At 46.0% G+C, this 17,151-nt stretch overlaps 1 protein-coding gene across 1 annotated transcript; it reads right to left on the bottom strand.

Moving 5' to 3' along the window:
* Nucleotides 1-4,905: 4,905 nt before the first annotated feature.
* PSMC4 (proteasome 26S subunit, ATPase 4) lies at nt 4,906-12,253 on the bottom strand. Its single transcript, XM_066243452.1, has 11 exons — nt 12,122-12,253; nt 11,157-11,255; nt 10,847-11,033; nt 9,358-9,504; nt 9,166-9,275; nt 8,970-9,063; nt 6,048-6,215; nt 5,887-5,963; nt 5,578-5,746; nt 5,326-5,381; nt 4,906-5,147 (listed from the first exon to the last, which is right to left on the bottom strand). Exons 1-11 carry the CDS (start codon nt 12,155-12,157, stop codon nt 5,034-5,036), a joined length of 1,257 nt encoding a protein of 418 aa, XP_066099549.1. The 5' UTR covers nt 12,158-12,253; the 3' UTR covers nt 4,906-5,033.
* Nucleotides 12,254-17,151: the final 4,898 nt, after the last annotated feature.

The following is a 17,151-nucleotide window of genomic DNA, read 5'->3' as shown; positions in this document are numbered from 1 at the left end:
TTTGCAATTTACCAGCCTTTTTGTTTTTTAGAGAGTTAACTGAATTTTTTCACAGAGAAAAATGCAAATCATAATAATTTTTTAAAAATATGAGATGAATCTTCCCATGTTTTGGCGCTGTTAGGAGTCTTTGACAGATAAATCTGAGAGTCTTGGACTGAAGAAAGTGTTTGGAAAGGCAGTGTGCCAAAGGACAGTGAACTCACAATTATGGTCAGTTGTTTTGGATTGTGGTTCAGACTTCATTAGTCCTATTTTCTGAAGAGAAAACCTCAGCTCATAAAAGCAAAGAACATGTATAAGAAGACCTTTCACAGTCCATCAGAAAATGACATTATTTCAAATTAAAACACATTTGGCTTTCCCTCTTCCCTTTCCTTTCTGAACAATTCAGTCCAAAGCCATAGACCAGCTCCGAGAAGAGTTTCAGAGCCTGAGTAGGATGAGGTAGGTGGGTATTCTGGGGGTGGTTTGGTGCCGGGTGACAGCCTCCTAGAGGGCATTCCAAGCGGCAGAATGGACCAGCATGGGGGTATCAACCTGTGCAGGGTAAGGAGGCTTTCAGAGGGCAGGCGTTGTGAAGAGGGCACCTGGGTATGAGTACTACTCATTATTGGGTGTTGGAGCCCAAACTGGGGTGTTGGAGACATAGAGGTAGGGAGTGTCAGAACACAATAGCCATTCCCCAGCTAATATAAGTGGCTGCTACTTCTTAACCATCACGGCTTTCACCTCACTGTGGTCTGTCTTCATTATAGACAAGTTACTACCATGCTCAGTCATAATAAAATTCTTCTTGCTTCCTGACAGCATTCAATCCACACAGAGCAGAGTCCTACTTCCTGAAACCCTCTCTAAAATCACCTTACACAAACCCAAATCCTTCAAGTCTTTTCTAATACCCTTTTCCCGAGACCCACACAGTTCCCCACAGCATGCATTCTCAAGAACCTCATTGTAGTGAGTACAAAACTAAACTTGTTCAACTACAGGGGTGTTAGGGGGGTGTCTCTGGCTGGAGGGCATTGATTGGACAAAATAAAGGTGTAGCTAATTGTAACATTATGGTAGCTTTTGCTCTCACCAGCATAGGCCCATGCTTACTTTCAAAAATGTGGAAAGGGCCTGACCTGTGGTGGCGCAGTGGATAAAGCGTCGACCTGGAAATGCTGAGGTCGCCAGCTCAAAACCCTGGGCTTGCCTAGTCAAGGCACATATGGGAGTTGATGCTTCCCGCTCCTCCCCTTCTCTCTCTCTGTCTCTCCTCTCTCTCTGTCTCTCCCTCTCCTCTCTAAAAATGAATAAATTAAAAAAAAATTAAATTTAAAAAAATTAAAAAAAAATGTGGAAAGTAATTTTGAAATGCAGAGTACTGCTCAGGTCTTGGACCTCTAGCGGAATTGGGTTAACCAAGGTCACTTTTGACTGGTAGTTTGGAGTCTTTTCACCTAAATGAAATGGGAAAAGACCCTGTGAAGTGTCATGTGGGAAAATAAAGAAAAATTATGGTCTTCACCTCTGGGATCTCCACATCTTCTCAGAGATTCTCCAGGAACTTTAAGTTGGATGAATGATCAGGACAAAAGTAAAAATGATCTGAGTCCTGCCTGGGTTGCTTAGTGGATAGTGTCATCCTGGTGCACTGAGGTTGTGGGCTCAATCCTTGGTCAGGGCACGTACAAGAAGCAACTAATGAGTATACAACTGAGTGGAACAAGTTGATGCTTCTCGCTCTCTCACTTCCTCTCTCAAATCAATGGGAAAAATTTTAAATTAAAAAATAATTAAAATGACTTGAGAACACTAGAGAAGATTCCGTCCTAATCATCTTTCTGGTTCTTTATTTTTCAGAGACCCCAGTTAAATGCCAACTCTCTCCAGCAGAAAAAGTAGACCCTGTTATTAAAATATAACTTTGGGATTTACTTAATTGGCCTCCTTTATGCACTGAAGTCACTGACAACAGGGACTAAGTCTGATTCATCTCTGAAGCATTGGTCTCTTCCTCCAGAATGCCAGGAAGTGGGGGGTGTTGAGTTAACACTTCACAACAGCATTAAAATGAGCCGAAGCACCAGATTACAGTCCTACCCAGGGAACAATGTGGTACTTGTACATGGACTCAAGCAGAGGATACCTTGCAAGAGAGCGCTTCACAATTTTTAGGAAGGACTAGGGCAGGGGTCCCCAAACTACGGCCCCCTAAGGCCATTTATCCGGCCCCCCGCCGCCACTCTTCTGGAAGAGGCACTTCTTTCATTGGTGGTCTGTGAGAGGAGCACATTGACCATCTCATTAGCCAAAAGCAGGCCCATAGTTCCCATTGAAATACTGGTCAGTTTGATTTAAATTTACTTGTTCTTTATTTTAAATATTATATTTGTTCCCATTTTTGGTTTTTTGGGTTTTTTTTTTTTTTTTTGTATTTTTCTGAAGTTGGAAACAGGGAGGCAGTCAGACAGACTCCCGCATGCGCCCGACCGGGATCCACCCACATGCCCAGCAGGGGTGATGCTCTGCCCATCTGGGGCATCACTCTGTTGCAACCAGAGGCATTCTAGCACCTGAGGCTAGAGCCATCCTGAAAGCCCTGACCAGCTTTGCTCCAATGGAGTTTTGACTGCGGGAGAGAAAGAGAGAGATAGAAAGGAAAGGGGGCGGAGTGGAGAAGCAGATGGGCGCTTCTCCTGTGTGCCCTGGCCAGGAATCGAACCCAGGACTCCTGCACGCCAGGCCAACGCTTTACCACTGAGCCAACTGGCCAGGGCCCATAGTTTTTTTTATAGTCCAGCCCTCCAATGGTCTGAGGAACAGTGAACTGGCCCCCTGTGTAAAAAGTTTGGGGACCCCTGGACTAGGGCTTTCCCTTTTACTTCTCTAGTGCTTTTGCTTTGTGCTTTTATTTTTTTTTCTGTGATTTTGTTGTCATTTTTAAGTACCTAATTTAAAAGGTGAAATACTCTAGAACGTGTATAACAAAACAAACAAAAAGCATTCCCATGGCACCGTCACCCCATATTTTCCTGTCTGCTTCTAAGAAGCAACAACTTCCCATCCCCTTTTGAAATTTACTTAGTTTCTAAATTATATGCCTTTGTTAACTCATCAGTTTTAAGCATTACCAGCTACTGAATGTGAAAGAGGATTTTAAGTGTCCGACCAGCCCACTTTCCTCTTTCCTCTTGTTCTGCTGTGTCCTCATAAGGAATCCTTCAATTGCCTGCCTGGGGCTCTCACTCAATCCTGTCTTCAGCATGGAACCCCTTTTCTCACCCAGGCTTCTGGCCCATCAGCTCAGAGACTGCTGGCCCAGCCTTTCTGGAATAAACCTGTGGTCTTCAGCCAGGCTAGAGAAGGGTCATAGGGCTGCAATAACATAGCTTGTTTATTTAGATCATGCCAGGTTCTAATCGCACTGGATGTATGAATTCTGACTTTTATCTAACCTTTCAGATAGTCCTGTTTCTAGCCCTCCCCTTCAGAACCTGGTACTTCTGATTTCTGAAATGGAAATGTTTCTGTGCTTCCCTTAGTTCAGGTTCATATTTCCTCAGGTCTGCTACATCCATGAGCAGGTAGCTGCCTCTTTCCAAAACTGCCATCTCCTCTTCCTGTGTCCTTATGAGTTTACCTTACTCTCCTTTTAGTGAGGTTCCTGGAAAGAGAAGTTTTCTCTGCTCAACCTACCATGCCCATCAGTGGAGGAATCACCCGTCCCTTCAATTTGTGATTCCCCAAATATTTTTCCTTACACATTCTTCCCATCTCACTCCTAAGGATATAGTGACATTCATATATTTGTTCAAGAAATGGGATATTCAGCCTGACCTGTGGTGGCAGTAAATAAAGCATCGACCTGGAAATGCCGAGGTCGCCGGTTCAAAACCCTGGGCTTGCCTGGTCAAGGCACATATGGGAGTTGATGCTTCCAGCTCCTCCCCCACTTCTCTCTCTGTCTCTCTTCTGTCTCTCCCTCTCCTCTCTAAAATGAATTAAAAAAAAAATTTTTTTTAATGGGATATTCATCTACTGTACGTAGGTACTGAGATGTGAATTGTGACCAAGCTATAATCCCTGACTACTATACATGAGGTTTCGATCTGGAGGTGACTGGTAAGCACATGAAACTCTAGCCAGAGTACCTGCAAGGTGCCAGGGATGTACTGAGGAATGGTTCCTTCCCATTGGGGCACCAGGGAAGGCTGCCCAGAGGGAGAGCTAAAGGGAGACCTCAAAAGTGGGAACTGGTCCAGCCAGATGCATGTGTCCTGACAAAATCAAATGGAGAAGAGCCAGATAAGTCACAAAACCCAGGCATCCAACCCAACCCTCCTCCATCTCCCCATCCTTGCTTTGGGAGATTCTGTGAGGTTATCTCTTTCATTGATATTCCCTGACTGTGAGGAAGGCAGGACCCATCAGATGCAAATGGCTTTTTTACCTGAAGCAAATGGTGGGAGATGTACAGGGGCTTTATGTATTTCCCCATGTATAAGACTCACCCTTTCCCAAAAAATTTGGGGTCTAAAAACTGGGTGTGTCTTATACAGTGGTGGTAGATTTTACTTGCAGTTCCTGCTTCTTCGCACTTGTCTTTACGCTTATTGTTTCATACTTGTTACCAGTATATTACAGTAGGTTGTTTTTCAAATTTTGGGCCCCAAAATTAAGGTGTGTCTTATACAAGGGGAAATATGGTATTTTGTGGCCAAGGGCCATGGTCTGAGGTTCATTTTCCATCCCTTTTCCCAAGTTTCTGGTCATTTTGTTCTTATTCTTTGCTTCTCAAGCTGTAGGCCAAGCCATGTACCTCACCCACTAACCTGTCAGGAGACTAGAAAGGGCACAGAGGATCCTATTCAAGCCAAGTACGTATACCAAAGGAGTTAAATTTCTAGGAAGAAATTAGGTGGATCCAATCTCATGTATTTATTGAATAAATCAATCCTGGGTAGAGATAAAAGAGAGCTAGGTTTAGGGACAGAGATTGGGACAGTGAGGGAAGTCCCTGGGCCGTGTGTGTAGGGGAGGAGTCACTTGTAAAACTCATGCTCTTGCTCATCCTTCTTGATGACTGTCTTATATGCTTTCTCGAAGTCCTTCGCCAGAACAATGTAACGGTTCTCTCGGACAGCCAACATTCCACTCTGTTAAGAGAAAAAGAGTTAAAATCTACTCCCTGCACTCACTACCTCCGGTGATGGTGGAGGAGGAGGAAGACAGCCCAAAACCCTAGGGAGGCAACGATGGATGGCAGAGTGGTCTCAAAGAGTAAGAGTCTTAACCTACTCCCAGCCTGGATCCAGAAAAAAAAAAATCACTCACCTCCTGACAGATGGAATTGATATCTGCTCCTGAAATCTTATCTGGCCGGGCCACATCTGCAGCAGGTAAGTTAAGGAAACATTTCCTGGCATGATGGAGTGAATGCCTGGAGCCTGAAGCCATCCATCGGGCTGTCTTTGTCACCCCCCTCTCCTTGGACTTTGGTCCCCCACCTGCACAATCTGGGTGGTGGTGATGGCAGAGATGGAGGTGAAGAACTGTGACCCTCCCCTCACTTCTAGAGCAGGATACAATCTTCCAAGTCAACCTCCTCAGAGAGATTCATCTTGCTGGTGATAGTGGAGAAAATCAATCTCTTCTGGCGGCGGTCAGGGAGTGGAAATTCAATTTTACGGTCAAGGCGTCCTGGCCGCAGCAGGGCAGGATCCAGGGTGTCCGCTCTGTTTGTTGCCATGATCACCTGGCATCGGGGACAGGCCAGCTCAGACTTGTTCCCCACTATGCCCTCCTTCTTGTTGTAATACCCGCCCCCTCACATGCCAGCCCCCACCTTCCTCATTCCCATACCGTACCTCCCCCTGCCCATCCCAAACACTGAACCTTGACATTGACGTTCTGGTCGAATCCATCCATTTGATTTAACAGCTCCAGCAGGATTCTCTGAACCTCCCGGTCAGCTGGAGTATGTAACACAGTCAGTCCGGGGCATTATGTCCAACAGGCCTGCCCAAGACCCTAGACCCTGTTTGGGCACCACTCACCCCCTGTCTGTGCATCAAATCTCTTGGTGGCAATGGCATCGATCTCATCTATGAAGATGATGGCAGGTGCATTCTCCTTGGCCAGGCGGAACACATCACGGACCATGCGGGGGCCCTCACCCAGGTACTTCTGTACAAACTCCGAGCCCACAACCCGGATAAATGCAGCTGATGGCAGGATGACAAGGGTTAGATGGGATCAGCCTCCTATATGGCCCATTCTGCTTTAACTGAAACAGGGAATTCCCCAAGGACATCCCTTCCTTTGTATGCCCAGTCCAAGTAGCCAGGTCATTTGCTAACACTCTGGGCTGGGGCTCAGACCGATCCAGTGTCAAGGACCAGCCATCTGCTTGCATGCCACAGCAACCCAGTAGCACAAATCATGAACCCTGTCCACCTGGCAGGCTTGGGTTTGGTATAAGAACCCTGTCCACTGATATGCTGGCGGGTTTTTTGGCCCAATGTTTAACAATCAGGACATTAAAAAAAAAAAAAAATGTGTCAGGCCCTGGCCGGTTGGCTCAGCGGTAGAGCGTCAGCCTAGCGTGCGGAGGACCCGGGTTCGATTCCCGGCCAGGGCACACAGGAGAAGTGCCCATTTGCTTCTCCACCCCTCCGCCGCACCTTCCTCTCTGTCTCTCTCTTCCCCTCCCGCAGCCAAGGCTCCATTGGAGCAAAGACGGCCCGGGCACTGGGGATGGCTCTGTGGCCTCTGCCTCAGGCGCTAGAGTGGCTCTGGTCGCAACATGGCGACGCCCAGGATGGGCAGAGCATCGCCCCCCTGGTGGACAGAGCATCGCCCCCTGGTGGACAGAGCGTCGCCCCTGGTGGGCGTGCAGGGTGGATCCCGGTCAGGCGCATGCGGGAGTCTGACTGTCTCTCCCTGTTTCCAGCTTCAGAAAAATGCAAAAAAAAAAAAAAAAAATGTGTCTGTGCTTCATCATGCCTATATAGAGATGTATTTGTGGAGTCTACAATACAGAAAAAAAAAATCTAGATTTCTGGAACACTTGAAAAATCAGTAAGAAAACATAGGTTGCCAATATACAAAGGCATCGTGAGCTCTACCTCATCGTGAGCTCCCTGACCTCCCCCTTGCTCTAAGGACCCACTTCTGAATATCATGCAAGAGTCAGAGCCACAGGCACGTCTTCTGATAGGATTGACAAATGACAATGCGGTTGAAGACAGGTTGTTCTAGTCCCTCCTTTTTAACTTGTTTCTTAAAGTTTAACATGTAAAGTTGTAGCCCCTATTATTCTCTATCCCCTTATTCTGCTTAGTTGTTCTCTTCATGAATTTAGTACCATGTTACATACAATCTATTCACTTATCTGTTCAAGACCTTCCCCAAGTAAGATCCCACCTCCATGAGTCCATAAGGAACAGAGACTTTGTTCTGTTCACTGTTATGTCTCCAGCACCTAGAACACAGCTTGGCACATATTAGGTGCTCAGTAAATATTAACCAAATGACTAAGCTCTAAGTGTTTAGTCTTTTTCCCCCAGCCAGCTTCTCCAAGGCAGGGGACAAGTCATGTTCATTGTTGTATCACAGTACATGGCCTGGGAAAGCAGACGTCCAATGAACTGCTAAGTAAATGGATAATCGCGACAATCACTAACATTCACTGTATACTTATATGTGCCAGGTATGCTTCTAGAACCTTTATATAGATTCAATCCTCTGTACAACCCAGAAAAATAGGAAACACGAGTCACAAGCTAACTTACTGGGTAGTTACATAAACTAACATATAAAGTGCAAAGGAGCCAGATTTTTTTGTGTGTGTGCACGAGAGAGAAAAAGAGACGAAGACAGAGCAGAAGGAAGAGAGATATGAAGCATCAACCTGTAGCTGCTTCACTGTAGTTGTTTGTTGGTTGCTTCTATGTGCCTTGACTGGGGGGCTCCAGCTGGGTCAGTGACCCCTTGCTCAGGCCAGTGACTTTGGGCTCAAGCAACAACCATGGGGTCATGTCTATGTTCCCACAGTCAAGCTGGCGACCAGCGACCTTGTGTGCAAACCAATGATCTCAGAGTTTCAAACCTGGACTTGAGCATCCCAGGTTGATACTCTATCCACTGCACCACCACCGGTCAGGCGGGAGCCAGATTTCAAACCCGGCATTCTGGTCCAGAAAACCCACTGCTAAAACCACCGCCTTCTACTGCTCCTTGCCTCACGTGTATGAAAATTTTAAGATCTGCTGAGCCCTGTTTTTATGCTTTCTAAATAGTAATACATTGATTTTCAGACATTTTGCCTGGAACCTATAAGAATACATTTATAAACAACCATAATATATATGTTTGTGTGCACACAGAGAAGCAAGTTTCTCAAAACAGTATAACATCTCACTATGTGGAATCTTCTGTTGTTTTATTTTCTAAAATGCTGCAACCCATGAATTGGAATTCCTAATTACTAATGGGTCACAACCCAATAGTAAAACACAGAATTATTTTGTTAATTCTCACACTTACTATGCTGTGAAGTGAGTCTTATATTAGATGAGGAAATGGAGGCATGAGGTAAAGTCACCTGTCCAAGACTGCACAGCCAATGAGTAAAAGACATAAAGACTTTGACCCCAGAGCCGGAGTTCTTCTTGTTTTGTTTTGTTTTTTAAATGAAAGAGAGAGACAGAGGCAGAGAGAGATGAGAAGCATCAACTAGTTGTTACAGCACTTTGGTTGTTCATTGATTGCTTTCTCATATGTGCCTTGACCGGGAGCTCTAGCTGAGCCAGTGACCCCTTGCTCAAGCCAGCAACCTTGAGCTTCAAGCCAGTGACCTTTGCAGAGCCTGTATTCTTAACCACTGTGCCGTGCTACTTCCTGGGGAGGATGAGAGAGCAGAGAGCAAGGTTGTAAACGCCCAGGTCAGAGCTTGAGGGAGAGACGGAGTGGCTTACCAGTGGTGTGATGAGCCACAGCCTTCGCCAACATTGTCTTCCCGCAGCCAGGTGGGCCGTACATGAGGACACCTCGGGGGGGATCGATGCCGATCTGAAGGGCAGAAGTGGAGAAAGAAGGGTGAGCCAGGAAGTCCTGTCACTAACTTGAGGCTCAGGAGGGCCCCTCCTTTCCCTGCCCCCTCTAGCTCCTTACCTGCTTGTAAAGCTCAAAGTGTGTAAGTGGGAGCTCCACAGCCTCCCGCACCTCCTGTTTCTGGATGTCCATGCCCCCGATGTCTGCATACATCACATCTGGCTTCTGGTCTGGTGGGAAATCAGAACTAGGACTCCTAGCCTGGCCCACAGGGTCCTCATGGGTCTCCCTGGCCCCAGCCTCCCCCTTCACCTGAAGTGAGCATCATGATACTGCTGTCTGCCTCAGGAGGCAGCACATCCACCAGGGCGTTGCTGTGCTTGTGGAGGGCCACCGAGGCATTGGGCTTGAGCAGCTCCCGATCGATGGTGCTCAGGATGCGCACGTAGTAGTTGGAGCCTTTGAGAAAGGGACAGAAAGGGAGAGGGGAAAATGAGAAGTGCCAGAACTGTCCCTTTCCTCACAGTTGTGCCCTCCAGGCCACCAGTATCTCTCATATTCCCAGACGGCACCCCCTCACCTCCAGCCTTCCTCCTCCAGTCTGTCCCCCACATTCTAGCAGGCTCCTAGAATGCCTCTCCTTGGATTTCCCCTGGCTATCTCTCAGCCACTGTGTCCTTACATGTTCTTATCTTCTCCGATATTGCACTACTCCTCCTGGATCTGTCTCAGGCAGGCCCACAGTCCCTAGTCACCAGCAAGAGCCCCAAGCCTCATCCTAGACTTTTCTTCCCTCCACAGCCCACCAGTCACTATGACCTTCCACCCAGCCTCCTAAATGTCTCCCCAACCAATCTCTCTTCTCCTTCCCCTGAGTCCTGCCCTGATTTGGGTCCTCCCATCTAGGTCTCTGCGCCGGTCTCTCTCCCGCTCACTCAGACTTGTCTCACCTCTTTCATTCACTTTCTACATTTATGGTAGTCATGTACACATCTCTTCCCAGTCTCAGTCTCTCTCCTGACCTTCACACTTGGCTATCCAGTAGTCTCCCAGACACCTCCCTGTGATGTCCTAGACTGCCCTCACTGTCTCCTTCTAAATCTACTCCACTGACCCTGTTGCCACCTCAAGGAAGCCCTACTGTCCCCTTGTGACCTACAGCTCAAAGACATAGGCCTCCTTCTGGATCTCCCTCCCTTCACTACCTTACTACCAGCCCATCAGTCCAATTCCAGGCCCAGACACACACTTTTCGCTACCACCTTTACAAGAACATGGCTTGGTCCAGAGGAGCAGAGACCAGAAGCATGAAAGATAAGATACAGAAACAATGACCATCATGAAGGCAGAGCCTGGACCCATGTTAATAATAGCAGCTACCATATACTGAGTCTTTACCAGAGCCCAATCTCTTAACACTTCACCCATGGTTTCAAAGTGCAGGTCCCAACCCAGAAGTAGTCATGAAATCAATTTAGGGAGTTCATGACCAGAACATGTTTTAAAAGACTAGAACAGAATGAAAAGCAATTAAGAGTATGTTACACATTGTAAGGCTAAGTACCATTTAGTCAAACTTTTACTATATAAATTATATATATACACACACACAGAAGGAAAGAGAGAATGTAAAATATTTCCACTTTTACATCAGACTCAAAATACTCTGAAAAACACCATGATACTGTCTTGTTTAGTTTGCTGTTCTAAGACCCTAGCACAGTTCCTGGCACATGCCAGGAAACTTTTAAAGTTGTTCAACAAACAGATGAGGGAATGAGGTGTTCCCCATCCCTCACACCTGTGGTGGAGCCCACGATGGCTGTATTCTGATCCACAGCTTCCAGAAACTGCCCAATAACCAGTGGGATGCTCTGGATTCGCTTCACCTCCTCCTGGGCGTGGAGGAACTCCTTTTTCAGGTTCTTTTGTTCATCCTTGATGTATTCTTCCTGCACCTCCAGGAACTCCAGCTCTTGCTGCAGCTTCTATGAGCAGAGAGGGGAGAGGTAGCAATGGCTCTAGGCTTTGCTGGGCCTCGGAGTAGTGGAAGGTAGAGAGAGTATGGGTCACAGGGCCCTGTGCAGGGTCTGGGTTGGGGCTGAATGTACCTTGTAGCGGCTATACAGATCCTCCAGGTCCTCGGGCTCAGGCCCCAGGAAGGACAGGCCAGTCTGAGGCCGTGACACTGACAATGCTGGGATTTCATCCTAGACCAAGGTGGGAAATGGTGGTTGGAAGAAGAGGCTCCCCTCATGGAAAGAATCTGACTTCATGAAGTTACTCATCCCATAACAGGCTTCTGACATCATTCAGCCCCTCAAAACAGGCCCTGGAAACCTTGTGGTTCCTTAATAGGAGGACCCTGATGTCAACTAGCCTTCCAAACAGATCTTTTGCTATCGCATGCCACTTGTAACATGTCCCCAGTGCCACTCAACTGGGGCCTAAATGTCTCATCAACTTCTTACCAGCCCCCAATATTCTCCAGCCCCCCTCAACAAGTTCCTAAAGTCACATGGCTCTCATACCGGCTGTTATAGTCACTATGCATTCAAACAGTCCTGAAATTACCCAGTTACCCCCAAAAGATCCCTCATGTAACAGAATCCCAACTCACATTAGCCCCTGTGTCATCCAGCTCCACGGGGGCCCTAAACATCACCCAGCCAGACCACAGTTATTACCTCCAACACTAGCCAAGCCTCAAACATCTATCAGGAACCCAGCCCAGTCTCAGAAATCATTTAGCCCCACGGCCGAGTCCCACGCATCACTCACCTCCCAACTCATCCCCAACCCCGCCAGGACCCGGATGTCACTAAGCACTCCCTGCTAGACCTCTAAATCATTCAGTCCCAAAGAACCTCTAACGTCACTCATTTCTTCAGCTCCGTTTTCCGAGGCTTACTGCCCTACAAACATCACTTAGCCACTCAGCCCGCACCTCGGAAAGACACAAAGCTCTCCACTGAGGGCTCCGAAATCACCCTGACCCAGACCGGATCCCTGCAGTCACTCAGTCCCCTACTCAGAACAGTCTCGCCCCGTCCCCGCGAGCCAGGCCCCAGCAGACCTGAGCTTTCTCCACCAGGATGCCTATCTCCTCCATAGTGACCAAGCCGCCTGTGTGCGGCCCAGCCTGATCTAGTCACCGCTTCCGCTGCCGCCACCGGAAGGCGAGGGCCTGGGTAGGTTGTGGGAAACGTAGTTTAAGACGTCGCTGAGAGCGGGCAGCACGGACCGGGTAGGACACAAGGCTTCGCGCTAGGCTCCGCCCCCAAGTTATGCTCCGGCGCTCTCCCTACCTCGCTGGCGAGCGGGTGGGCCCTGGCGGTGCGCGTGCGCACTAGCGCGCGGTGGAGCCAGCTCGCGCGGTATTCTTGGTCGGCATTCTTGGTCGCGGTGTTCTCACCAGTTGGTGGCACTGTCCTGTTGCTCTTTCCATTGAAGAGGCTATCACAAGCCGGTCAAGAAGTTTGGTGACCAAGTGCCCTTCGCTGTCACTTAGTGGCGGGGCTGGAGACGCCTACGGCGTCTTTCAGGGGGGCTCCACGTGAGCTAGGCGAGGCGATGATTCCCAGAGGGGCGGGAAGTGCCGGGATATCCCTTGGAATGACGCCTGTGCTCAGTCCCGGGGTGAAGAGCCCAGCCCCAAACCCTGGTGCATTAGCAGAGCATCAAGTAAAACTCAGGCGTCTGAGGGCTGGAGAAAATGAGGCAGCGGTGCTAGGAGTTGGGTCACATAGGTGTTTAAAAAAAAAAAAAAAAAAAAAAAGGAAATAACGGGCCAAAATGGAGTGACTTTTCCTAACGCAGTCACCAAGCTAAAACTTAGTAACTAACATAATTGCAGTTTTAGCCTCTCTCAGGAGTGGAATTTTATACTAATCAGTTTGGAGTTTCCTGATCAACACACTACTGAGGTACTCTGCCTGATAAGATCCCTGCCTTCCTCTAAAAAAAAAGGTCTAATCTTTGCCTGAAATAATCCATTCTTTTAACTTCTTAGTCCCACCTTTGTTGTCCAACCTATTAAAATTTTCCATTTTGTACAACTCACCTGACCACCCTTCTAGTTACTAGTTGGGATGCCTTTCAATTCACAAATCATTAATAAAGCCAGTTACAACAACAAATTTATTTGGTCGAATTTTGTTCTTGAACACAGGGAACCTTCTGCCCTCTGCCAAACCCTGTGTGCTTAAGTCTTACATGCATCAAGTAATTGAATCTTGGCATTATGTTGCCTCTTTTTTGGAGAAGGAAACAGAACCATGAAACCACTTGCCAGTCACAAGGGCAAGATTGTGGGCCCTAGATCTGTCTGTCCCCAGACCCTGTGCTCCTGGCCCCAGGGATACACTGCCACTGTCACACCAGCTACATTTTTTGTTAAGTACAGGCATATGTGGAGATATTGTAGGTTTGGTTTCAGACCACTACAATAAAGCAAGTGTTGAAATAAAGCAAATCATATGAATTTTTGGTTTCCCCGGTCATATAGAAGTTATATATACTGTAGTCTATTAAGTGTATAAATAACATTATGTCTAAATTCTGTACATAAATTAATTAAAAATATGTTATTACTAAAAATGCTAACCATTATCTGAGCCTTTAGCAAGTCCTAATCTTGCCTCCGTGTTGATGGCTGCTGCTGATCAGGGTGGTGGTGGTCGCTGAAGGTTGGGGTGACTGTAACAGTTTCTTAAAACAACGAAGTTTGGCATATCAACTGACTCTTCAAAAACAATTTCTCTGTAGCATGCTATACTGGGTGATAGCTTTTGCCCACAGTAGAACTTTAAAAATCGAACTCAATTTTCTCAAATCCTGATACTGCTTTATCAACTGAGTTCATGTTATATTCTAAATCCTTTGTTGTCCAAAAATTTTCACAGTATCTTCACCAGCAGCAGACCTGAGACTTTTCATTTGAACATTTAGAAGCCAATGTAGGGATATTAATTGGCCTAATTTCAATATGGTTGTATCTCAGGATATAGAGAAGCCCAAGGACAGGGAGAAAGATGGGGGAACAAGCTGGTCAATGATGCAGTCAGAACACACACATTTATCACTTAAGTTCACCATCTCTATGGGCGCAGTTTGTGGCACCTCAAAACAATTACAATAAATGTCAAAGATCACTGATTACAGTTAACCATAATAAATATAATAATAATGAAAAAGTTTAAAATATTGAATTACCAAAATGTGACAGAGATAGGAAGTGAGCAAATGCTGATGGAAAAAAGGTGCCAATTGACTTGCTCCATGAAAGGTTGCCACAATCCTTTAAAAAGCAATATCTGCCTGAGCAGGCGGTGGCGCTGTGGATAGAGCGTTGGACTGGGATGCAGAGGACCCAGGTTCGAGACCCTGAGGTTGCCAGCTTGAGCGCAAGCCCATCTGGTTTGAGCAAAAAGCTCACCAGCTTGGACTCAAGGTCTCTGGCTCAAGCAAGGGGTTACTCGATCTGCTGAAGGCCCATGGTCAAGGCACATATGAGAAAGCAATCAATGAACAACTAAATCTCGCAACGAAAAACTGATGATTGATGCTTTTCATCTCTCTTCGTTCCTGTCTGTCCCTGTCTATCCCTCTATCTGACTCTCTCTCTGTCTCTGAAAAAAAAAAAAAAGCAATATCTGTGAAACACAGTGAAACAAAGCACACTAAAATGAGGTGTACCTGTAAACATTTTATTGAAGTACAAACACAGCGACATGTACAATTAGTTTTTGTTCAATGAATTTACACAAAGTAAATGTACCTGTACAACCAATACTCAGATCAAGACACAAAATATTAGCAGCCCCCAGAATCTCTGCATCTGCTTTCTTTCTGCCACCCATCCCGTCTGAAAGTTGTTACTTACTTGATTTCTAACAGCATGGATTACTTGAGTCTGTGTTTAACTCTCTACGGACCCATATAGAGTGCAATGTGTATTTGGCACTTTTACTTAACATCGTGTTTCCAAGATTCATAGTGTGTATAAGAATAGTTCTTTCATTTTCATTTCTGCCTGGTTGCCATACAGAATATGCCAAAACTGAATAATTTCCCACTTGGGGCTATACTGGTGCTATAAATGTTCTAGTACATTTCTTTGATGAACATATGGGAATATACTGAAGAGTGGGATTGCTGGTCATAGGGAAAGTATGAGTTTAGCTTTAGTGGACACTGTGAAACTATACTAACTTACATTCTCACCAGTTGTGCATACACTTAATATTGTCTGTCTTCAACATTTTTTTTTCATTCTGGTGGGTGTGTTGTGGGTTCTCACACCAGACACCATTTATGAATTTACTTGTAGCCAGGCAATTTCCAAACCATGATCTCTGAATTCATAAAACACTATCAGAGGTAGGTTTGCTTTTCTTCATTTTACAGATAAGGAATCTAAAGCTCAGACAGAGGAAAATCATTTCTACTAAGTTACAAAGAAAATTGGTGGCTCCTACTCAGTGCCAGCCCTATGCTGGGAGAACACAGAGATGACCAGATCTGGTCCCTGCCCCACGGTTTAAGGTCCTAGTATTTTTATTTCTATAAAAAAGGAAAACAAATGCTTCTTTTTTTCCCTCTTAGTTCTGTCTTCCAGGTCTCCACCTATTCCTAAAAGGCATCCTAGATTTCTTCTTGAGACTTAGAACCCATCACTTCCAATGGAATCCCTCGTTTTCCTCCTTGCCTCTCGTTCCCATCCTCCCAGTTTCCAGGCCTCAGACTCAAATGTATGTGAGAGGTTTGCCCTTATACCTCCAAGCCCCGTCCACTCATTACCAAGTTCTCTCTTTCCCCTTTGGCAATGACCAATCAATTTATCCTTTTGGAATTTTTATGGAAAATAATAAAAATAACCATTTCCTGAACACTGGCTATGTACCTGGTTCTTTGCTAAGTACTTTACCTCACCATCTCATTTAACACAACCCGAAGAAGTGGATAGTAAAAGTAACCAGTATTTATACAGAGTTCTTACCTTATAACAGGGAATCCTAACTTAATCCCAGATTAAAGTGGGATTTGAAGTGGAAACTCTTGTTTTACTTCCTACTTTTTCAGGTCCTACATGAGAACGAGGCTCAGAGAGGTGAAGTCACTTGCTCAAGATCACACAGCTAGTAAATGGTAGAGTTGGTATTCAAATCCAGAGCCTGAGCTCTTAGTTTCATGGGCTAGTTATTATTTGGATTTGACAATGATCTTTGACTGTAGGTAGTCAAATCACTTAGGGGGTTTTATCAAGCTAGATCGATCTTTACCTGCACTCTACCATTTTGACCCATTCTTTAGTTAAGAACTAGCTATCGCCTGACCTGTGGTGGTGCAGTGGGATAAAGCGTTGACCTGGAAGTGCTGAGGTCACCGGTTCAAAACCCTGGGCTTGCCTGGTCAAGGCACATATGGGAGTTGATGCTTCCAGCTCCTCCCCCCTTCTCTCTCTCTGTCTCTCCTCTCTCTCTCTCTCTCTCTCTGTCTCTCCCTCTCCTCTCTAAAATGAATATATATATATATAAAAGAACTAGCTATCTAGTTCTTAACAGTTGGGCATTTAACTAGATGGTCATTTAACTAGAGCCAGGACCAGCCCAGCTGACTGAAATTTCCCTCTCCTGGCTTAAGCCCAGGGCTTTCTTCAGCTCAATTATACTGCCTTCCAAAAGAAGACCCATACAGCACTTGTCCTGTGCAGCTCTTGTTATGAGTGAAGGTGTTCCCAGGTCTGGGTCTTGAGAGCCAGGACTGAGGGTGAGTCATACAGAAGTCAGCATATAAGTAAATAAAGACAGATGGGCTGACAAAGAACCATATTCCACATCTTCAGGGAGTGGCTCAACTCCAGCCATAATAGCCATACTATAATGTGGGCCCCTTATTGCCAGATGAAATGTTCTAGAGAAGTTAAGATTCCAGATTTTCAAGTGAAATCTTCTCATTAATGTTGACAATAAATTCAAATACTTAAAACTACCAATCAATTTAAATAAAATCCATCTGTGGGCTTCATACAGCAGATAGATGACTCTGGTTCTAGGCCCACTCTCTCCTCAGTATTGTTATAAAAGGCCCAGGAATCAATACTTT

Source organism: Saccopteryx bilineata, chromosome 9, assembly GCF_036850765.1.
Source record: "Saccopteryx bilineata isolate mSacBil1 chromosome 9, mSacBil1_pri_phased_curated, whole genome shotgun sequence".
Classification (NCBI taxonomy): Eukaryota; Metazoa; Chordata; class Mammalia; order Chiroptera; family Emballonuridae; genus Saccopteryx; species Saccopteryx bilineata.
This window is presented reverse-complemented; position numbering and strand designations above follow the sequence as displayed.

Coding starts and splice junctions, on each gene's coding strand:
- PSMC4 (XM_066243452.1), bottom strand. CDS start 12,157: ATGGAGGAGATAGGCATCCTGGTGGAGAAAGCTCAG. Junction 5,382..5,577: donor GGAGGTTGACTTGGAAGATT/GTATCCTGCTCT, acceptor TACCTGCTGCAG/ATGTGGCCCGGCCAGATAAG. Junction 5,148..5,325: donor TCAATTCCATCTGTCAGGAG/GTGAGTGATTTT, acceptor TTCTCTTAACAG/AGTGGAATGTTGGCTGTCCG.